This window comes from Myodes glareolus, chromosome 10 (assembly GCF_982192425.1).
Source record: "Myodes glareolus chromosome 10, mMyoGla1.1, whole genome shotgun sequence".
In the NCBI taxonomy this organism is placed as follows: Eukaryota; Metazoa; Chordata; class Mammalia; order Rodentia; family Cricetidae; genus Myodes; species Myodes glareolus.
Genome location: NC_142035.1, coordinates 52,256,455 through 52,280,134, shown reverse-complemented (window position 1 = coordinate 52,280,134; position 23,680 = coordinate 52,256,455). Strand labels below are relative to the sequence as shown.

Genomic DNA, 23,680 nt, shown 5'->3' with positions numbered 1-23,680 from the left:
GAAGACAGTTCAGGATAAAATGGGCTACACATGACAAACCTATAACTGACGTTATAGCAATTCCTAGCACTCAGGAGGCAGAGGCAGGAGGATCTCTGTGAGTTCAAGGCCAGCCTGGTCTACAAAATGAGTTCCAGGACAGTCAGAGATACACAGAGAAACCCTGTCTCAAAAATAAACAAATAAATAAATAAAATATAGGAAAAGTGGAATTTAAAAGATATGAAAAGAAGTCCATACAAAAATAAGTAAAACAAAAAGAAACATCGGAAGGGAACTTAAAGATTTCCCTCTTTAGCCATTATGGGGCTAGCAAGAAACCTGGCCCAGGGAAACTCTCAGGCACCCACAAGGATGACCGCAGCTAAGATCCCAGGCAATGGTGGAAAAGGTGTCTGAACTGCCCTTCCCCTGTAATCAGATTGATGACGACCTTAATTGTCTTTATGGAACCTTCATCCAGCACTGATAGAAACGGATGCAGAGATCCACAGCGAAGCAGTGAGCTGAGCTCCAGAGAGGAAGGAGCAATAATGTGAGCAAAGGGGTCAAGACCATGATGGGGATACCCACAGAAACAGCTGACCTGAGCTAGTGGGAGCTCACTGCCTCTGGACTGACAGTGGGGAAACCTGCATAGGACCAAACTAGGCCCTCTGAATGTGGATGACAGTTGTGTGGCTTAGGGAGTCAGTGGGGCCACTGGCAATGGGACCAGGATTTATTCCTAGTGCTTGAACTAGCTTTTTGGAGTCCATTTTCTTTGGAGGGATACCTTGCTCAGCCTAGATATAATGGGGATGACATTGGTCCTGTCTCAAAGTGATGTGCCAAACTTTGTTAACTCCCCACAGGAAGCCTTACCCTTTCTGAGGAGTGGGTGGAGGTATGGGAGTGGGGAGAGGGAAGAGAGTGGGAACTGGGATTGGTATGTAAAATGAGACAAGACTGCTTTAATAAATAAATAAATAAAAATATTTCTCTCTCAATTTTCTAGAGTTTTCACTGTTGTTTGGGTATATATTCGTGTTTGAAATAACTACTGATGTCAACACTGTTTCTACAGATGGCATTTATTACATGAATTAATTATTAGTACATGAAACTAAATACAAGGAAAATTCATGCTACTGTAGATAATGTGTCCTAAATTCCTCTTTGGGAGGAGTATAAAATCCTGTCAGCTCTATTTACTTGGTACTACAATATCAAAGATATGTTTGTGTTCCATAAAATAAATTCCCAAAGAATTAATTTCTAATAAATTATAGAAGGACATAAATACGCACTATTAAACTAGAAAGCCACCAGTCACTGAGACCTGTTTGGGAGCGCCCAGAGCTCTTACTAAAAGTCCACAGAACAAGTTTCTTACTTGCTGTTGATGAGCACTTCCGACTGCCGGTTGTTCACTTGATTATCACTCCGGTGACGAAACTGGAAAAATCAGAATTTAGGCAAGAACATCTTCAGTCACACTTTGTCGATCCTAACAGCAACACTGAGTGCATTCTCAGTCCATCTGTTCGGACAAGGTGGCTCTCCGTCTAATGTGAGCACAGCTTGCACTTGCTCTGAGCAGAGTCTATGGGCAGCTAATCAGCACTCATCTCCCTACATCTCATCCTGGCATATGCATCACCATGGAAATCCTGAGCGTGTGTGTGTATGTGTGTGTGTGTGTCTGTGTGTGTGTCTGTGTGTGTGTCTGCATGAGTGAGCATGTGCACTCATATGCACATGCTGTGTGCTAGACCCACAGTCTTAATCCTTACACATCTCTAGTTGCTTCTAAGAAGGCACCAATGCTATTTACCTCATACTCCAGAGACAACCATACACAGGTTTTGAGAACTTCAACCCAGAACCAATTCCTATTTCTCTCACATGTGCACAAAGTCATCTCAGCGTACTAGTGCACACCCCCAGATGAACAGGAGTGCTTTCAGGGACTTGAAGCCTGGATTTCATAAAGTTTAACAGGAGTGAGAGATTTTCCTTTGGTATTTCAAAATGAAGTGTGTGTGTTTGTACATACACGTGTACACACATGCACCACTTTACATTAATACTAGACCTCTTTTTCAACCTCAGATGTTATAGTTTCACTGTGTACATTGAAATATGCTAGGCACTTTATCAGGAGACAGAAACAGCACATTAAGACAAGTACGCTATCCATATGTGTGGGGGCAGTTTTAAGCGGCTCATACCCAATTGTGGATTCTTTTAAATTTCTACATGCAACAACTGTGGGAAAACATCCCATAAGTCAACTTGGTAATTATAAATCTTCCCCTCTGCCTCATGCTTGACTACCCCTCAGCAGCGCTGGCTGGGTTCCCACTTCCTGTTTGACACTGAGACATCAAGCTTCCTCAGGAGCGAATACCCACATAGTCGTCGGTAGCATCCTTGACAGCTGTCATGGAGATCACCAGGACCAGAGGTACGATGGTGGTGAACCAGGTCAGGGAAGAGATTTCTGGAATGAGCTGAAAGGAACATTTCCAGACGTTTAAGACGTTTCAAATTGGGAAATACATCTCCCGACCTCTGTCAACGTATTATATAACATTTACAGAAATAAATTGGCGTATGTTCAGCTATTTGTACAAAAGTAAACTCGATAAAACAATTCAATTACATACATTCAACTGCAAAACAGACAGAGAAATACCTTTCTGCCAATTATCAGATTATCTGACAAAAAATTTAAAAAAAAAATAAAAAATTTGAAGCAAAGTGAGAAGCCAGCTCCTTGAGCTTCTTCACAGACACATCTTTCGCTAGTCTGTTGCACATCGCCGATCCCTCGGCTTCTCTTCTCAGTTTTTAATAAGTTACCATCTCCTCTTAATAACACTTGCCAGAGAGCCTTTGATTCTCACCCTTGCAAAGGTTAGCCAGGTGTTTCCATCTTAATAATTGAATGCTCTGAAAACTGAGAACTGAAAAAACTAAAACGTTTTGTACAAAGTCATGGGCTACAGATCCACAGAATTAACAGTCCCCCTACTGGGCACACCAGAATGCATTGTGAATGGTGACCCAGTGTCAGAAGAAACAGAGCTGTTATCATGTCCTTATTTTCCTAACCCAATTCTACAGCTCGAGCATCTAAGGCATTGAAAACTCTAGCATAAACACACACTGCTAAAATATGCACCCAGAGCTCTTTGACCCCCACACTATCCCATTGTGCCTGTCTCTCTAGCACTACCACCTATGACAAATGTGGTAACAAGCATGTGATCCTCTTAGACAAGCGTTTTTTGATTTTTCAAATCAAATCACATTCGCTTGGGGTCTCCTCCAGGGCTGTCAGACAGGATAGGGTCCAGTAAAGACTATAAATAGGTGCCATAAATAACTTAAAACTAAATCAATTTTATATAACAGATTCTGTGCAATTTTTAAACTTCAAAAAAATCCCTTATGGCTAAGTAATAGACACAAGCTCCAGTGTCCTACAGCACACTAGGTGACTGAAAGACAAATAAGCAACCAGAAGATAGGAGTTTAAGGGGCTGGGGAGGTGGCTCAGTGGTTACAAGCATTGGCGGCTCTTCCAGAGGACCTAGGTTCAATTCCCAGCACCCACATGGCAGCTCATAACCATCTGTAACTCTGGTTCTGGAGGCTCTAACACCCTTAAACAAGCATACGTGCAGGCAAAACACCAATGCAACAAAATAAATAAATAAGTATTTATTTATTTGTTTGTTTGTTTGTTTAAAAAAGATAGGCACTCAAGGCTTCCCAACACAAAGAACTGGCCAATGCCTGGGGATGTAGAAAGCTGCTTCCCTGACTTGATGGCACATTGGGCACATGGTCTGAATTCTCCCACCATACTGCATAGATATAGTATATTATCTTGTGCTAATTCAAAAAAGAACAACTTTAAGAGACACAATTAGAAAACAAAACCAAAAGGTCCCTGAAGATGCAGCAGAAACACTGGTGGGTAGCAGAAAATCCCACCATTCTCTGCTCTTATTAATCTGAGACTTTACCCATCACCTCGCCTCCATGGCTCCCAGACATTCACCAATAGGTAATATTAAACCAAGCCATCTCAAATGTCCCGATATAAAATTGTGTGGACAAAGGCCTGAGACTGTAAGCAAGAATGTCATTAGAGAAATAAATTCAAAATTCTAGAATGGTATGAACGGTCACATCAAGACTCCAAAAGCAATTCAGTGACACTGTGGGGTCTACATTTCCTTTCATGAATAGCAGTTTGTTCATTCATCGGGTTCTTTTGGTTGGTTGGTTTTATCTGGTCTGGTCTGGTTTGGGTTGGGTTTGGGTTTTGTTTTTGTGTGTTGCTTTGTTGTGGTTTTTGCACAGTCGGTATTCACTTATTCTTAACTATATCTTTTCTGCTTCGGGAGCTTTCCAGTCCTCTGATTTCAGTTCTTTTCCCTTTAGTGAGCTGACTCCATTCTGATTCAGTGATTCAGGTTTTGACTCATGCTCAAGATAATAACTGTACCAAATTTTTGAGCACCAGTGATGTAGTCAGAACTAATACCAACAGAAAAGTGAATATTTTCACATCTCCTCTCTCTCTGTCTCTGTCTCTCTCTGTCTCTCTGTCTCTCTCTCTCTCTCTCTCTCTCTCTCTCTCTCTCTCTCTCTGTGTGTGTGTGTGTGTGTGTGTGTGTGTGTGTGTGTGTCTCCCCTTTCTTCCTTCACAGGAGCTAGACAGCTTGGAGGGTAAATTGGGAAGCTGGCAGGAATACCAGCTAGGTGAGACCTGACAATATGGAAGGAAACAGAAAGAGAAGCCATGACCTACTGCAGTGGCTACTGTCTTTGAATCCAGACACACATGAAAAGAAATAAGCTTGGCATATATTCATCGTCTGCTGAGGCTAAAAGAGATCTCTAGCACTTACCATCAAAAGATTAACACGCAGAGTTTATTACTCAACACTGGTCATCTCACAGCCAAGTCAGCCTCACAGCTCTCATAAATAGCACACCCTCTTCTGGGTCTATCAACCTGATTTATTAACTCATCCAAAACAAAAGCTGATGTGTGTATAAATCCTTCTTGATATATGCCTTTTTTCTTCCCTAAATGCCAATAAGAGTTGACATTTCCTTTAAGCCCGATTTTAGTAAAATAGGGGGAGGTTATTATGGACTAATTAACGACTCAAAGCTATAAAAAGTCATCCTACAGTGAAATAACATATATTAGGCATCATTTACTTAATGAATGAACACAATATGCTGTTGTTCTTGGACTAGAGAAAAGTTTGCCAAGTTCCACAACCATTGTAGTCTTAGGAGCCCCCGCTCTGTCAGTGTAGGAGAATTGGCAGGGGAAGGAAGAAGGCCATGAGTAGCAATTGTTAGACTTCTATATGGTTCAAGTAAACTTGAAACTCTTATATGATTCAAATAAAGATACATATTAAAATTACCTAGGTATTTAAGCTAAGATAAAGGCACCATATAAAGGTACCATTTTTGTTTTATCTATTCTTAGCCCTCTCTATGTTTAAGACAAAAAAAACAGTAATAACATTAAAACTCTAATAAAAGAGGTCCTACGCAGTCATGAATGCTTACTGAGTAAACTGACTTATGTTTTAGAGTTATACAAGTACTTTCAACAGATAGATAATGGAGAAATACAACGTAAAGATTACCTGTAGTATCAGGAGAAAAAGGAAATAGGCATTTGCCACTCTTTGGAACTGTTCAAATAAATTAATTGGCAAGAATGTGAGAACATTGTACTTAGACGTATGGATGCGATTGTCCTGAAAAAGAGATAGTGTCGTGTTAGTTGGGACCAAGGCACTGCCCGAGATGACTCTTCCACACACAAGCCTGGCACTGCAAGCTATGCCACACAAGCCAGGGCAGTTAATTATCTAGGAAGTCCTTAGCTCCACGCAGCCAAGACCATCACATCTGCCGAGATAACACTGCCCTAATTCTAGGCAAAATGACCCAGTATCGAACCCATGTAGTCATGGGTTATCATACACAAACTGGATTCTGAGATTTTTCTCTTCTTATGTACCCTTAGGTAGATATTGCAGGAGTACCGCTGTCTTGAGTATCCCTGAGCTCGCACTGGGGTGCACAGACTGAGGGCATTTGAATGATGATCAATCTGATCTATCACCCTTTGGGGAACTGACAAGGGATTTTTTAATTTTTTTGTAATTTATTCTTTGTACCTTTTACATCATGCATCTCCATCCAATTCATCTCCCCATTCCTTTGTAACAACCCTTTGCCCTTGCAACCTGCCTCCCAAAATAAAATAAAATAAATTTTAAGAAAAAGAAAGGAAAATCTTGTCGTGGATGCTGCAGTGTGACACAGTGAGTCCAAATATCTTTACTTGCGAGTGTTTCTTGCAAAGAGTCATTGGTCTGGTTCGAGGCCTCTGGCTTCTACTACATTGATACTGGGCCCTCACTGGGACTCCTCTTGTTGCCCTGTGTTGTGGAGCTCCTACAGCTTTGCATCTGCAGGACCTACCCATTCACATGCTCCAGCAGACGATAGATGGGGTGGATGCCCTGTTTCTGGGCCTAGAGAGTAGCAGAGTTGATCAAACCGCCCGCTCTCCCCTATCCTCACCACCACGGGGATCTTTCCAGCATTGTCCCTACTAGTTCACCCTGTACAACAATAAGCAAAGGGCAAGCCTGGTTCTCTTGCTTTCATGCCCTAGGGGCCAGCCCTCCCACACCTACACCACCAGGGCCAGCTCCACTGTGTTGCCCAGGTGAGGTGCAGGGGCCACTCTCCTGAGTGTTGCAGTGTGGAGGCCCAAAAATGTGAGCCTATTTCCACCTTGACCAAAGGTCAAAGAGTTGGAACTTACCTCTAGTCCTTCCCGGTCATTTGTGTTTCTACCCCAAACAAAGGTTCCACCTAGATTTAGGTCAGAGAGTTCTGCTCACTCAAGGTTATTGTCAACAAGTGTGACTAATAGCCAGTTCTTGAATTTCAAGAATAGAGAAGTAGATATGTTTCTACTTCAAACTAAGTCCAACTAAGTTCCAGTTCCCTTAAGGAAATAACTTTGGATTCCACCCAGGGAGTGGTTTGCCTACAGAAGGTTTCGGTCTAGGGTGTGAGCAGGACTTGTATTGTTCTAGCTACAGAATGCTTAATTATGGATGTATCCCACGACCTTCAACTGGTCTGCTCATGTCAAGGTAATGCAGTCTTTTGTCTTACTCCTACCTTTGTGGGCCAGGGGTATTTTAAGCAATTGGAGATTAACTATGGGAGAATTTCAGTACTCACCGGAATTCCCTCCCGATACTATCCTATATGTTTCTCCGTTTTATTACTTTCATTCACATCTTCGTATTCTTTACGCTATTTCTAAATTCCCATACCTCTACCCTGGCAAGAGGCATTTTTGTCAAGGCTGGTCCCCAACACTGCAACTGGTGAAGGTCAGGGATAGCTCTCTCACTCTTAGGACCTCAGGGCCAGCTCTCCCAGCTGTCACAGGTGGTGAGGGGGGCATCTCTTCCTCGCCCACACCACCATAGGGCAGATGAGGGATGGAGCCAGATCTCCTACACTCACTTTCTCAGGACCAGCTCACCTGTGCCCCTATCAACAGGATCGGCTCTACTGTGCTGCCCAGGCAAGGAGCAGGGCCTGCTTCCTTGAGTGCTGCAGTTGGTAAAGGGACAGGGAGTAGCTCTCTCGCCCACCACAGATAGCAGGGTGAGGTGGGTAGGACAAGGAATTTCTACCTCTGGAGATCTTCTTGGATCCTTGCAAGGTAGCTTGTCCTTAGTAATGGAATTACTGGAAACAATCTTTGTCTTCACTTTAATCTCTTCCTCAATGCCAAGGCTCGACCCTTGGGTCGCGAACTCCAAGTCTGAGGCCTTTCCTGGTGACCGCACTACATTATTTGAATGCTGCTTCTCGAGGACCTTTTGTAGCTCTCCCTTCCTGGCCCTCCTTTTCAGAATCCACCCCAACTTCTCCACATCTGTGCTAAGAGGCAGTGCCTACATCCAAATACAAAATACAAACAAGGCCAATAGCAGGGCCTTGTTGTTGGGTGTTTCGAACCTGCCCTGGCATTCCATCAGCGTGGTGGAAACTGCATCTCACTGTGTTTCCATATTGAGTTTTAATCACCTAAAATGACCGAAGGGTGATTAGGAGATACTATTAAAGGTAAGTGTTCCATAGTCTCACTTGTCTCCATTTCCTGACTCAAAATCTTTAGATGTGGGTATAACCCACAGTAATCACGGAAATGGGAAAGAAACTATAAAAAACTTCTATTAAATCAGTTTTCTTCCCTAAGCATTTACCTTTAATATCAATATGAAAAGTCTTTCATGTGCCCCTAAACCATTACTTTCACTCGTGTGCATTACCAAGAGCATTAAATATGCCTTACAGCTTTGTGCCGTCAGGAAGTTTCAAATGCATGTGTTTTATGGATTCTTATAAAGCTAAAGACAAATGCATTAAAAAGGACAAGTCCACAGGAAAAGAAATTATCACTGAAACAATAAGGCCAGGGATGTAACCAATGACCTTTCTAGAGATTGATACAGCTCTTCGTTCGGTCGTTATGTGAAATACAGGGGGCTGGGGAGAAACTCAATTAGTAAAGTGTTTGCCTTGACACACAAGGGTCTGACTTGATCCCCAGAAGCCAGGTCCAAAAATGGGGGTAGGGGGAAGGTGTCGCTTGTAATCTCAGCATTGGGGAGGCAGAGACAGGCAGGTGCATGGGGCTCACTGGACAGCTGACCTAAGCCTACTTGTCAAGTTACAGTACAGCAAGAGTCCCTGCTTCAAAAATAACTGACCAAACATGGGTAACACACATGTATATACTTACATACATACTCTATATATACTGTATTGAATATGCTTTATTCATCTCTGTATGAATCTTTGAAAATATGTTTTTATTTAAGCATTTGTGAGTCCATTTATCTACACTCCCATGTAGTTTAACTCCATCTTGCCCACAAAGATAGCATAACAAGATTGAAATAATAAGACATGATAAAGTCCAGAATCAATACAGCAAGGACAAAGGTCCCCCCACTCCCCAGTTAAAGCCTCCCTGTTTTCCCTTCACATAACCACTATTCTGCTGGTCTCCTCTCTAGTGCTGCCCCCCTTCCTCCCACGTTTTCTTTGCTTTCCACATTTCTGTGGTTACTGTAGCTTATACTCACATCTAAAGATTTGGAGCCAGGAGATGCAGGTGAGAGAGAATATGCAACACTTCCTTTTCTGGATCTGAGCACACAAGTTTGACCTCACCAGCAAGCCTCCTCCCCGTAGACTAGCTTTCATGGAACTGGAAGATGCTTTGCAAACTGCTGGGGTGGGGGAACACTCAATAGTGCTACGTAAGCTATTATGCCTATGAACCACAATAATGGTCAGTATGGCAAGATCTCTCTGAAAGTGCAATCGTGGCTTGATGTCTTGTTGATAACCAAGAGCTGTTTAATTGGACTTAAGGTTCACAGGAGGGAAACTATGCCTGGTACTGTAAACCTAGACAACCATGCCTGGCTTGTGAGATCAGAGATCTCGGAGGAGAACATACTGCTGCCACTTTCCTAAACCAGTACAGTGTCTAGCTGCATTCTAAACAGTCATCCTTACAGCTACAAATGAGTGTAGCTCTCACTCCTCATCAAAGAGTAGATGGTGTAATGATTCAGCCAAACAACATGGCTGACACTTCCTGGTTCCATGGCCACACATGTGCAGACATGCCTCAGGCAGAAGTGCCTAATGGCCCCAGGAAGCTTAAAGGACCCCGTGTGACCCACATGCAGCAAGGTTGCATCATCTACATATGACGCAGCTGTGTGAGCCCTTGCACACATGTGTGAGCTCCGTCATCTGTGTATAACGTAGCCACATCATCTGTCTGTGCACATGTGCTAGGCAGCCTTTAAAAGCTGGATGCGCCATCTTCAAGCTTGCACTCTCTCTCTGCACAGACTTCCCCAGGCCTGTACACGCTCCCTCTAATAAACTCCTAAGCGGGTTTGTTGCATGTTCCGTGTTTATTTCTCACTCGCGCCGGGTAATTTCAGATGGAGATCATAGCAGATGGAGACCATTAGAGAAAAACATAACTGGGAATTATGTGTGCAGGAAAATGCACACAATTCCTGCACCGTAGGCTTGGGAAGCAACAAGAAAACATGGTGGAAGCCTTGTGAGAACCAGAGGAACAACAGAGGAACAAGAAGTATGTGACAAGATTGTGTCTTCTAGATACCACAGGGAAGCTACACCCACGAGATCTCAACTGTGTGGCAGCTTAAACAAGAGCTGAACAATGACAATGTGCATGATGGAAATCACACAGGGCCCCAGCCCTAGGTGAAGACCAAAGGCAATTAAAAATTGCCAGGAGAAGAAGAATTAGTCTTCCTCAAAGATAAGTGACCTGAATGATTGTTCAATCCCAAGTAGTCAGCCCTTAAATATATAAATATATATATGTATATATGAAATACTAGACATAGTTATTAAATATACATAATGTAATGGTCTGTCCTGTCCCTTTAAAAGATAAGGGACATAACCCACTAAATAAATACCCAACTTCACTCTGCATGGGTGCCTATCCATCTAGGTCTATCACCCACCATGCGACTTCCTGCCTGGGACCCGGCTGCCTTTGTGGCTGTCTTGGGACCTCCTGCCCACTGCCTGCCACCACTCAGGGACCTGTGTGGACCTCCTGCCCACTGCCCACTGCCGCCACTCAGAGACCTGCAGCATTTTACTTAAACCATTACATATGTAACAATACTAATTAAAGAATATTAAATACTAATTAAAGAGGTCATTTATTTAAAAGGAAGTGGGATGGCAGGATATGGAAGAGGTTGGATGGTGAAGAAGGAGAAATGACATAATTATATTTTAGTTAAATTTTTAAAATTAAAATAATTTGTTTTAATTTTTATTACGTGTGTGTGTGTGTGTGTGTGTGTGTGTGTGTGTGTGTGTGGTCAGAGAACAACTTACAGGAGTCTATTCTCTCCTTCCACCATGTGGATCCTAAGGATCAAACTCAGACTGCCAAATTTGACAGCAAGCGCCCTTATCTACTAAGCATCTCACCAGTCAGGATACGATTTCCGGGGTGGGGGTGGTGGCAGGGGTGTTGGTGTGATTTGTTTCAACTCCAGGTAATCACAGGCACCATCTCTCAAGAAAACATAATCATCGAACTTAATCAGCAATTAATGTGCCAGCTCCATGCCACAGGGGTGAGGGTTTAGAGGGCTTAGAAAAGATGCCAGTTTACCCCATCTGCTGAAACTGAGCACTGTACAATGAAGTGACTGGCTTGCAATGTGTCAGGCTGAGAAGGGAGGCCTTGCAATTGTCAGTCATGATGTTTTCCCGAACAGGGGATTTGGATAAAACAATAAGGAAGAGGAAAGCCAAGGAGAAAGAATTAATTAATCAAAACTGTTTTCCCAGGACTGGGGATGTATCTCAGTGGCAAAATGCTCTCCTAGTATGTGTGAGACCCCAGGATCAATCCCCAGCACTGCAAGAAAGAAAAGTCTCAAACATAATTGTTTTGTATTTTTCGTCTAAGTTGCTAATGCAGAGGTTAAGTTTGCATGTTGCTGAAAGGACAGTCAAAAGCATAGCAAAAGTTTTAAGGAATCTCTCCTACAAGCCTGGATTTTGTACAAGTGAAGAGCCAGTTCTACGGGATACGGTAATGATGCCAAACAGAGCCTGTGGTCATGTTCTCCTCTGTGTTCAGCTGTACATACAGTAATGGTTATATTGCTCCATGGATACCGCTGCGACATGATCACAGATGGTGAAACCTGCACAGCTTAGACAGGGGCAAGGAACGAAGCCACCCTTCACCGCTATAAATACATCTTCTTTATTTTTGGTTTTCAGTCAAAAGGGAAACATGCTTTCATTCCTATTGTCCTAACCAAAACGATATTCAGAAGACTTTCAATCAGACATATTACTATTTAGTCATATTGTTGAGCCAGCCTACTGGGGCACAAATTCTGGAGCAGCTCACTTCCTGACCCAGCCCTGAAAGCCTTCCCCACTGTCCTCTTATGAGACTTTTCTACTGTAGACCACTAGAACCAAAGAAGGAGGAGAGGGCTACCTGGGGAATCAATGTGACATCTTTGATGTTAGTAAAAAGCAAAGCTAGAAGCCATGACTTTAGCTCATTGGTCTACTGTAGAATATTACTTTACCTATGCAAAGATGTGTTACATTGGTTTAATGATGTAAAGATGTGTTGCTTTACCTGCCTAGGGCACCTGATTGGTCTAAAAAAAAGATGAACAGCCAATAGCTAGGCAATCAAGAGACAGGCAGGACTGGTAGGCAGAGACAATATGTAGGAGAAGGAATCTCGGCTCAGGAGAATGAAGGAGAAGACAGGGAGACCTCCCAGAGACCAGCCAGCCAGGCAGACATGGAGAAAGCAATGAAAGTAGGACATACAGGAAAAAAAGAAAGGTAAAATTCCCTGAGGCAAAAATAGAGGAAGAGAAACAGGTTAAGTTATAAGAGCTCGCAAGAAGCAAGTCTAAGCTAAGGCAGAGCATTCATTATTCAAGGAGAGTTATAAGTCTCCGTGTCATTATTTAGGAGTTGGTTGGTGGTACAAAAGAAAGTCTGCTGTATTAGTCAGCTAGTTAATTAGCCTTAATGATGAAACACACCATCATAGGTGAAGCTGAGCCATGCTAGGACTTCCATACAGTAGGGCAGAACCTACTCATGGATGAGCAGAAATTATATCTCTATAGGATGCTTGCTCTCTAGGGGAGGTGGAGATGGGGCAGGGTACTGAAGCCAGTTATCCTTCCAAGCTTAGGTAAATGACTCCACTTCTCGCTTGGCAGAGTGAGTAAGGAGTTGGACAGTGCACCAATAGGGAGCCTTCCACTTGGAAGGTGACATCAGGAGAACAAAGGATAAATTACTGAAAGGTTTTAAGTGGAGATTGTTGTAGAATCTGGAGCATATGTTTAATGATGCAAAGATGTGTTTGATTAAATAAAATTCACCTGTAGTCCAGAGACTGAGTCAGCAACTAGCTGACAGGAAGTAGTAGGGAGGAGCCAGGTGGAGAAGGGTTTATAAGGAGGGGCAAGAAAAGCAAAAGAACTTCCTGGGAGATATGAGGAGGCCGCTAGGTGAGCTGCTTGCTATTCAGCCTCTCTGGGAAGCAGGACTCCACCTCAACCCTTGAATCTTGAGTTCTTTAGCAGGACAGATTTAGATAAGCTCTCTTAGTAGTTTTGAAAGAGCCGGTGCCTGAGGGAACAGAATTTCCTTAGGCTGCGGCTCTTGAGGCCTAGCCGCTGCTGCTAGCGGTGGAGCTGCAGCTGCCGACTAGGATAGCCACAGTTTAAAAGACGGACAACTAGAAAAGAGGACAGCAGGAGGCGTTAATGACAAGATGTTTAGAAAAATCACTGGATGGAGAAGGAACTGAAGGTGGTGCAAAAATACCTCTGAAAGGAGTTCTTGTGGAGGACTTTGAGATATCCAACTAAGAGGGTGGGAGGCTGGACCCAGTCGACGGTAGTGAGAATGGCAATAAACTATGGTGTTTGAGGTGGTGACTGATGTTTACCAAGCTCTTACTGTGAATACTGTTCTAAGAACTTGCCATTTTGTACCTTGCTCTATTCTCAGGACATTTTTGTGAAATGGGTACTATTATTCCCATCCTATGGGGCGAAAAGCCAGCATTCAGAGAGAGTAATCTATACAAGGTTCCATAGCTTCTGGGTGGTAATGCCAGATAGGGACTCTGCACCTGGAGCCCTCGCTGTCACCACTGTGCTGACACTACAGCCCAGTACAAGCAGTTGCCCCTCGCTCCACAGCCTTCATTTGCCTCCACTCTTCATCCCCAGCCTTCTGCTACCTTCTGTCTACCTCGTTCCTCCTTGTCCGTGCCTTAGTTACAGTCCTGGTTGTTGTCGGTTTGGGGGGCAGTTACAGTTTCCTTGTGTTCCCTTGCAATTCCCTTTGAGAGCAGTTCCACTGGCCCCTGACAAGTACCAACGAAGACCAAAGTGTAGATAACTAGACCTTCCTTTCAGCTTCCCAACCAGCAGCAGCGGTGGCCAAACGCCTCCACATGTTCAGTACTGACGGCTCTAGGAGAGGCAGAAAGCCTAAGTGGAACGTTCTTCAGAGACAGGCCACCACATAAAATGCCAGGAAACTGGAAGGGTTTGTTTTGACACTGAGATTCTCACATGCTGTGTAACTGCATTGCTGAACACACACAAAGCCAATATAAAAGGGCAAGCACTGTTAAGTTCACACCAGAGCATTTGGGGACATTCCTCAGGGTTCCTCTGGAACTATTTCTCACACTGGTATATCATGGAGATGAGGTCTCACATTAAAATTATCTTGCGAAGTCAAAAGATTTACACAAATACTGGATTTCATGAGCAAATTCTGAACTAATCCCCAGGGGATTTGTGACTGCAATGTACTAGACAGGCCAAACTCTGTCACAACAACAAACCACTCCACTCTGTGTGACTTCACCCCCGGGAGTTTATTTCTGGTCCTGCTACTCATTTAACCCGAGTCTGCTCCTGTTCACTGGTCGTGTTGGGCCAGGACAATCTCAGACACTTCCAATACAGTACCAAAGGGAAAGAGGAATCCCTGGAGGGCCACACCCTCCATAAGACTTCAGCCCTAACGCCCACAGCACATGACTGACAGGCAACAGAAGAGCTGCCTCAGCCAGAAATAAAAACTAAACTGCGATGTCTCAGCTATAATATAACTGTATATATTTGTATATGTAAGTTTGGTATAATATATATTATATATATTATATAATATTGTACAATGTTGTTTACATACACACATATCTGCTTTCTGTGTTCCAAATCCAATCCTGTAAACAGCAGGTGTGTTTGACTGTATTCTCAACCACCTCTGCTAACCGTCCTCCATCGCAGTGGGTTCAACTCCCATCTACAACTCCAGGGTCATGCTCAGATTCACATAGACCAACCACACAGCCTATCTTTCCAATCACATTCCTGCGATGAGAAAATGGCGCATAAAATATGTCAAATCTGGACTCTGAAGAGACTTTCTCTAACCTACTGCATTCTAACCTGGAAGGAGGGAGCCCTAGGGACATTACTCTTGGGATCCTGAACCTCCTAAGAATAAAGTAAACACCTAAGACAGAAGGCTAGGGTGTGTGCGGTAACAAAGCAAAGCTGGCTGTGAGTGTGGCTGTGGTGCTATATCCTCGGCAGTGAGTGTGGCAGCACACGCTACATCCTCAGCACTCGGGGAATGGAAGTAGGAAGGTGGAAAGATCTGGGTCAGTCTGGGCTACATTCTGAGCTTGATGCCTTGTATTGAGACCTCACAGAAAAAATAGATAGATGAATAAAATCTAAAAAGAGAGGTAAATTAGGACAGGCCTTTTTTAGGTTCCACAAACTCTGACTTACTTTTTAACTATATGCTCTGTTGACATCTGTCTTTGCCTAAGTTAGTTTGAAGCTTTTTCTTTTTTTATTCCCAATCAAACACCAGGCACAAGCACTGATAACACATTCAATGTCCATGTAATAGCGTGACTTTTTCTCTCCTCTTGCCTACCACACTGTATCATAGAGAGTAAACCTCCATGATCTTAGAGCTGTCTGGGGACACTTCCTGCTTCTGTGAATCCCACAGATCAAACCCCAGGAACTTTTGCAAGAGCTCCATGGTTTCCACATTATCAAAGCCGTCTTCCTCATCTGATGAGACACTCTTATGCCATGACAACTGTCTGAATGTCTACCTTTCCTTGCTACAGGAATGCTCGTGTGTAATGTTACTACAATACAGTCTAGATTCCAGGAAGACCAAAAATCCCGCTAAGGGAAAGGGCACCTCTAAATGATCTATTTAAAACCAAAGAGAAACCATGCCCACAGACTGCTTGCGTAAAAGAGGAAGTGGCCGGAAGGCATTTGCACCACTCAAGGAAATGTGTGAAACACCCACATTTATGCAAAGCTTCCCCCAAAAAATGTAGGGGGGCACATGGGCAGCACAGTCATCTCTGGCACCTGCCTCTCTGATACCAGGCTCTTCCATATTAGTAAATGTTGCCTGGTGTGTTTCCTTGGGTTCTGAATTGGGAGAAATACAGACGAGGGAACACTGCAGAAGAGGTGTATGGAGAGGTGGCTATAGGTGGTGGCTACCAGCAACAGCTCAGCAGTCTCCTCAGCCAGGATCCCAGCCATGTGCAAAATATATTTCTGTAGCAAGAAGGAGAAGAAGCCATGCTACCCCTAACGGTCACTCATTCATTCAGCTCTTGTTGGCAAAGGACTTCCTATGTGCCGGGCATCATCTCATTGAGCCAGGACTGCAAATATAGACAGATGGAAGTCCATACACACATAGAGGAAGTCTGCATTTTAGCTGGGTGGGCAGAAAGGCAGGAATAAATAGAAAACAAGGATGTCCACTGGTGACAGTGTTTAAGGAAGTGACAAACACTAAGTGACAGAGAAGAAGCACCGAGATTCCCCTTAGGAAGCCTTCTTGTATGACATCCCTAGTTAAGGTAACCTCAGGATAACCCTGCTGGGGAAAGAAAGAGGACATGAAGTTGGGATGGGTGGGGAGGTAGGGACAGATCTGGAAGGAGCTAGGAGTTGGGGAGGGGGTGAATATGATCAACATTGTATGAAATTCTCAAAGACTTAATAAAAACATATGTGTTTTTGAAAGACTCCCCTGATGAGTCTGCAGAGCCCCTGATGCCAGGGGTGCCCATCCCCCCTAGAGGTACCAAAAGAAACCCTTGTGTTAGCTAAAAACAAAACACCTTTAGGTGTATTTTAAGAAAAACAGTGTTGAGGTATATTTAATGCAGATTTTCTTTATTATACTTGTATGTTTACGCTCACTATAAATTTATGACTATGGTAAAGGCGATATCTATATGCAAGTATTTATACGTGTGTACACATATGTTCATATATGTATGAGTATGTGAAACACACATGTATGCTTGTGTGTGTATATGTGTGTGCATGCACACATACTGTATCTATAGTGAAAACACTATACGTATGTGTGTGGGTATACTCACAGTTTCATTTTTTTCACAAGCAGGGACTGTGTTCACTTTGAGGATGCATGAACAATCAGGGTTATGATAAAGGAAATGCGCACGCCCGGCCGGGATGGGAGAGTGTGCGTGTGCGGCTCCCGGGGTGATAGTTCCTCCGCAGCCAGCAAGTGTTGTCAGCTTGCACATGGAAGCACAGCCCACAGTCCTCAGAACCTCCAAGAGCCACGAACGTCTCCACACCGGCTTATAAGTGAGGAAACTGGAGGCTGAGGGCCGACTGCAGACTGTTGCCAAAGGTAACGTCCTGTATTAAAACGCTGTGTTTGTGCAGGTGAATCGGAAATATGGAAAGCCCAGCTTCCCTCTTGGGAAAGGATCCTCTGATCCTTGAGGTACATGAAAGGTTCACATTAATTCAATCAGCCTGAGCAGTCACTTTCAGCCTGAATCGGAGTGTGTCACCAAGCTGCTCTCGGAGTTCACCTCCCGACTGACCTCAGTAGCAGGGCCAAGAAGAGCCCAGGGCTTAGGTCTCTTCCGAAGCAAATCTGCCAGGCATCCGTCAGAGCCATCTTCTCCTCTCTGCTCTCGAGCCTTAGTTTACTGGTTCCGCTTCTGAAAAACCATTCTAGAACTAGCAGTGTCCTACAAATAATGACGTATCTATTTTGAAGAATTACCAGGGGAACAAATTAAACTCTCCTCTGAGGTTAATTTAATCACACTACTTTTTTTGCTTGTTTGTTTGTCCAGGATGTTTAGACACTTAGGACATTTTAGACAGTTCTAAACATTGTGACATTTGAAAAGGGACTTAACATTCCTGCTAAGTTATAAAGGGGTAAGGAAGGTTCAAGACAATGGAGAACACAAAGCAAGACTGTACTTCAGGGCTTCAGGGCCCTCTAGAGCAAAGTGGGCATCCCTCTGAGCTGGTGTTGGAGCTAGTGGGTCAGATTCCTTTTCTTAACTACAGGGAGGTGTTAAAGCACAAATCCATAAAGTTCTTTCTTTGTTAGAACTAAACAGATCACGCTCACACCACTGTGCAGTCTGGAAACTGGGCCAAAGTTCAAGATCTCGGAGTTTACGACAATAACAAAGGCACAGAGGAAGAGTTCGGTTAACACAGAAGGGTGCACATAAAGAATTTTCCAGAGTAATAATCCTTCCTTGGACTCTTCTTACATCAGGCATCTACATAAATAATGCAGCCTCAAGCGGTACCCTCAAAGATTGCAATTGGGACCAGAAGGAAGTCCCTGCTACTCTGTGGTTCTACCCCAGGTCTCCTGCATCAGTCCCAATCTTTCCCGTCTACAACCCCTTCGCAGGCAGGACCGGGCAATAAGTCCAAATCCACACGAATTCACAGTTCCTACCTCTGCATCTTTGTTGCCTGGATTTTGTCTGGGAACAAGATGCTGAGAGGGAAGGACAGAGGACTGGGTCAGCAATAAGAACAGACAAGTCTCTAAGTTGGTGATGGGTGGGGGTCAGAAGACTTCAAAGTATCTTGGTATCATTAAAATAATAATGATTTGTAAATAAAATGTCATTCTCCAATATTTTGTGATCACGACAAGCACCAAAGGTTTAATGAATTTCCACCAAATGTTGAAGCAAGATGGGATGGTCTGAGTTAAATGAACACTGCCCTAACCTTGTTTCAGGACAGACAATGAGACTCCCTAAGGCCATGCGTGAAAACAGCCATAATCTTCTGCAGGAGCTAACAGAGAGATTCGGTGAGAGATGCAGTAGGAACCAGGGATGTGTGCTGGGCAGACCAGCAGCGGTCCTGGAGACTGTGTGGACTGGCAGTAATCAAATACTGTAAGACACTGATCCCATCTTCAGGAGGGAAGCTTCCATAGGAGCAAGTCCACAGGCTAGGCTCCAGAGCAAGGACTAGCAACCAATGCACGAAATTGCTTTAGGACAAAACCAACTAAATCCATGCCACTGCCTCCTGAATGAATGAACAAACAAGGGGCTATCAGCTGCCATTACTGAACCTTCCCACCCCATCTTCCTTCCTTCATATCATCTTCTCTGTTGTATTCTGCTTCTCTGTCCTTGGCCCAACTTTACACACACGCACACATATGAACATTCACATGCACATATATTGCTTCTCAAGAGGAAGAATCCACAGAGGTTGCTGTGTATATGAGAATAGACCCTAGAGGCATTTTGTAGGCTCAGTAGCTTAGGCCCTGTGTCACCCCCACGAAGGGTCACCAGTGACACTGACATTAGACAGTACAGATGAAGAGGTAAAACCTAGAGGTCTCTGAGGTCAGCTCTGCTTTTTCAAAAACTCTTCTCACCTAGAGTGGTGACCATTGTAAGCGCTGGGCCTCTGAGCTATGTCACCAGCCTTGACTTGGGACCTTCTGTCTCACCCTCCTGAGTGGCTGGGATTATAAACCTGTGCAACCACCTTAACATTTATTTTCTAAAAACTTTTCTTCATACTATGACAAAAAATAATAACAGTAATTGTACAATCTAATTATACAAATGCCAGGATGTTAACATAGTCAGTAAATGATAGAAATGAAAAACTGTAAGTAAACAAGATGAACAAGATGAACTGATTAATGGGCCAAGAACAATCCGTAAAGAGGTTTCTACTGGTGAGAAGCGCATGGCTGTTTTAAACAGTGCTGTGCCCAATATTGTTAATCCTAACTTTGATCAATGTATCAGTGGTTCCTGTTTATTCATATATGTATGGTAAGCATGCATACATGTATACCTGTTCATATGTGTGTGGGTGCATGTGTGCGAAAACACATGCATACAAGTATGTCTATGATGTAGAGGCTGGAGGTTGACATTGGATGTCTTCCTCCATTGCTCTCCAAATTACATATTGAGTCAAGGTCTCTGATTTGAGCCCAGAGATTGCCAGTTTGACTAGTCTAGTGTTGAACTCCATTCTTTGTGTGTGTGTGTGTGTGTGTGTGTGTGTGTGTGTGTGTGTGTGAGAGAGAGAGAGAGAGAGAGAGAGAGAGAGAGAGAAGCACCTTACCCACTAATCTATCTTCTAAGTCCTAGACCAGTGATCCCTAACCCTGATTGGCAATTAATTCCTAGACTCCACCCACAGAACTGTGATTTAATTGTCCAGACATGTCAATCATCTGCTGTACAAACTTATATCCTCAAAGAACTCCCACTAATCAAACAGAACATTCTTAAGATGCTCCCCTCTCCACATACACTTTCAGCTACTATGTCATGTAACAGTCCTGTCACATGAAGACACATAACACACAAATCACCAAACCAATCCAGTTGTAATGAATTACAATTGAACTTTAATTACTAGGTAGCTTATTTTGTCTATGAAAATAGATTATACTGGGGGTGGAGGTTGGGGGTTGGCTGACACTATAAGTTCACTATTGGCAAGCTGAGGCAAAAGGATTGCTGTGAGTTTGAGGCCAGCCTGGTCTACAAAGACAGTTCCAAGTCAGCTTGACTATAGAATAAGACACTGTCTCAAGGAACAAAAACAACAATAGCAACTTTTTAAAGTATATTTTTAGTGTTTTCACTACCTAACGGTAAGTATGTTAAGCAAGGTATATATTAAATAATTTGATTTAATCACTCCATAATTTAAACATATTTCAAAATATTTTTATCATAAATATTTACAACTTTTATCTTTCAAAAACAGGGGAAACATAATCACATGAAAAATGCAACAAAAATCTGAGCATTGGTTTCATAACAGTGGACATGAATAATTTGATTAACCTTCGATTTACAAAAGGTAAGATATGACGGTTATTGTGATTTTAGCAATCTAATCATAGAATCGTATTGTTTGGACTGATAAATAAAACTACAGAAATGTAATAAAAACCACTTGGTGACGGTTGGAAAGAGTGGTTTTCCGTTAGCTGAGAAATTGTTACTGAAGTGCCCCACTTAGTCCACATGATGATTTATGGGCATATTTCATCAGACACTGACTGTAAAGGAAACCGAATTGTGGTTCTCTTCACTGGATCAGTTGCTTTTCTTCCTCTTGCATCTGTTCATTGGTTAAGTCTTAGCAGAAATACATCCCAAAACAGCCAAATTATAACAGGGCTCCAAAATTCTACCATCAGGGATCCCTATCTCAACTCTTCTAATTCTAATTGTACATTATTTCAGCTCAAGGCTTCTAAAACATCAAGCCAAAATAAAGCTTTTTCTCTCTTAGATTTGTTTTTTAGGTATGAACCTAGTGACAATAGTCGGTCTATATTGGCACTTATACATAAAAAGTAAGGAACTTAAGTCAAAAGTACCACTTTACAGAATGGGTGATATGGCTCACGCAGCCTGAAGTCTGCCTCCCACCACGACACGAGCCAGGCAGAGCAGGTCCCGCTGCACTGGTCCAGTTCACTGCAGCCCCTCAGCACAACTGCCCAGTGGCTATCAGTGGGAGGAGTCAGACATTCTCTTTACGCATGACACATTACAGGGGCTGAGATAGTCTTGAGCAGTAGAATACAAATATAATTGCTAATCATAAGAGTAGCATTTTCTGCAGATATGACCAAACTATGCTGGGCAGGTTCTATCAGCCAGTCTTGGTCCAGGTCACGCGGCTCAATTAGACCATGAGTCTCTATGTCAGTGGCAACCTGTGGGTCAAGACCCCTCTTGGAGGATGAATGACGATTCCACAGAGGTCACCTAAGACCATTGCAAAATGCGGGTATTTACACTATGTTTCCTAACAGTAGCAAAATTACGGTTATGAAGTATTATCAAAAATAATTTTATGGTTGGGAGTCACCAAAATGCGAGGAACTGTATTTAAGGGTCACAGCATTAGGAAGGTTGAGAAGCATCACTCTGTGTGATTGTGTGTGTGTGTTGAGAGATTTGCCAGTTAATTGGAAGAATGTGAATCGTGTGTGTATGCCCTCAAGATCTTTACACAAGTTTGTGTTTAGCACAGCAACTACATGCTTGGAGTGTTATGTTGGTCATCAGGAGTTCTTGGATCTTAGCAAACTGTGATGCAGGCCTATGACATTTCCTGTATTTATGGAACTAGGTAAGATTTTATATTCATTATAATGTTGCTAACACTTGCTAGCACTACAGACGCTGGGTTTAAATAGTAATCTGAGCATTTGAACCTGTGAAGCTGCACCTTAATGTTTAATTTCTGGCCAATTATTCATACAAAGTTTCCTACATTCCCAACATGTAGGGGAAGTTGCTACACCTACAGGGTGATAACCTATGTTCAGGCAATACATAGTATACCCTAACATTAGTGGTGGCTTTTCCATCAGAATTTGGAAAAAAAATATTTCACATGTTATGTAGATCCTAATGGATTGTAAAAAGGGGGAAGATTAAAATCACCTTCTCAAGGTCTTCCAGCTACAATCAAAAGTGTTTTTCCATGGTTCTCAATCCCCTGAACCCTCCTTTAGGACCAATCAGCCACCAATTTCCTGAGACGCTACCTTCCCCAAACTTCTATCATTCTCTGTTTTCCTCAGTCATTGCTCTCTTTCCTTCTTAGGCTTCCTCCTTCCTGCCATCTCATCAGTGTCTGCCCCTCCCTACAGGGTCAGCCATCACCCCCAACAGCTGTCACTTTTCTTTCGACATCTCCTAGCTCCTCCCAAATCTACAACTCTGGCCCCCCACCCCGGGTTCTGTTCGGTACTAACTTGCCATTTCCATTTTGGTATTCATTCAGTCCATTTACTAAGTAGGCCAAATTGAATACTATTTTATTTTGTGTCTCCCCAACTCCCCAGCTCCTAGGAGCCTGTTGCCTCATGCACAAACCACAGGGCCTGCCCTTACATATGCAGCAATCCTGCCTCAGCCTAAGAGGACTGGGACAGCAGACATGCATCACCATGCCCAGCTTCACACTCTGCTTCAAGCAACTATAGCTCACCAAAGTGAACGAAGCATGAATTCTTGGGAAAGAATAGACTTTATCATCCTCCCATGTCCACCAAGCTGTCAGAGCAGAAGAGAGATCTGTGTGAGAGAAAGCACATGGTACCGTGCTTTCAAGATGGGCTGACAAGAAAAGCTTTTTATCTTCATGAGATTCTACAAAGGCTTGGATCCCTCTTCTAGCCCTGAGTAAAGCCCCTTCCCCAATATATTGTGCTGTGTGGTCACTCACCGCATACTGGAATTTCTCATTGTAGTCACGGTCATTGGCTTTTACCACCCGCTCCACTTCTAAAAGAGAGAGAAATCAGATATGGAATTCAACTCTTAAACCCACAGAAACATAGCTTGTTAAAGTAACATCTCTGAGATTCCTTTGATTTTGAGTTCTTTTCTTTGGAACTAAGGATGTTAGTTTCTGTCTAACCTGAGCATTGGAAAGTTCTAAGTAGGGCTGGGGAAGTGGACTGGGGAAATAACTTACCAGGTAAAAGGACCTTCACAATCAAGAGGCACTGAATTTGAACCCCCAAACACATGTGAAAGCTGGACATACAACATAGAGACATC

The 23,680-nt window shown here is 43.2% G+C and overlaps 1 protein-coding gene across 5 annotated transcripts in view; it reads right to left on the bottom strand.

Moving 5' to 3' along the window:
• Atp8b4 (ATPase phospholipid transporting 8B4 (putative)) overlaps positions 1-23,680 on the bottom strand; it is a 171,662-nt gene that overhangs the window by 134,474 nt on the left and 13,508 nt on the right. For all 5 annotated transcript variants that reach the window (XM_048459636.3, XM_087911238.1, XM_048459634.3 and 2 more), the window contains exons 3-6: positions 23,343-23,401; positions 5,673-5,786; positions 2,397-2,495; positions 1,376-1,437 (exon numbers count right to left, since the gene is read on the bottom strand). In XM_048459636.3, coding sequence (XP_048315593.3) covers positions 1,376-1,437; positions 2,397-2,495; positions 5,673-5,786; positions 23,343-23,401 — 334 coding nt within the window. The remainder of the gene's footprint in view (positions 1-1,375; positions 1,438-2,396; positions 2,496-5,672; positions 5,787-23,342; positions 23,402-23,680) is intronic.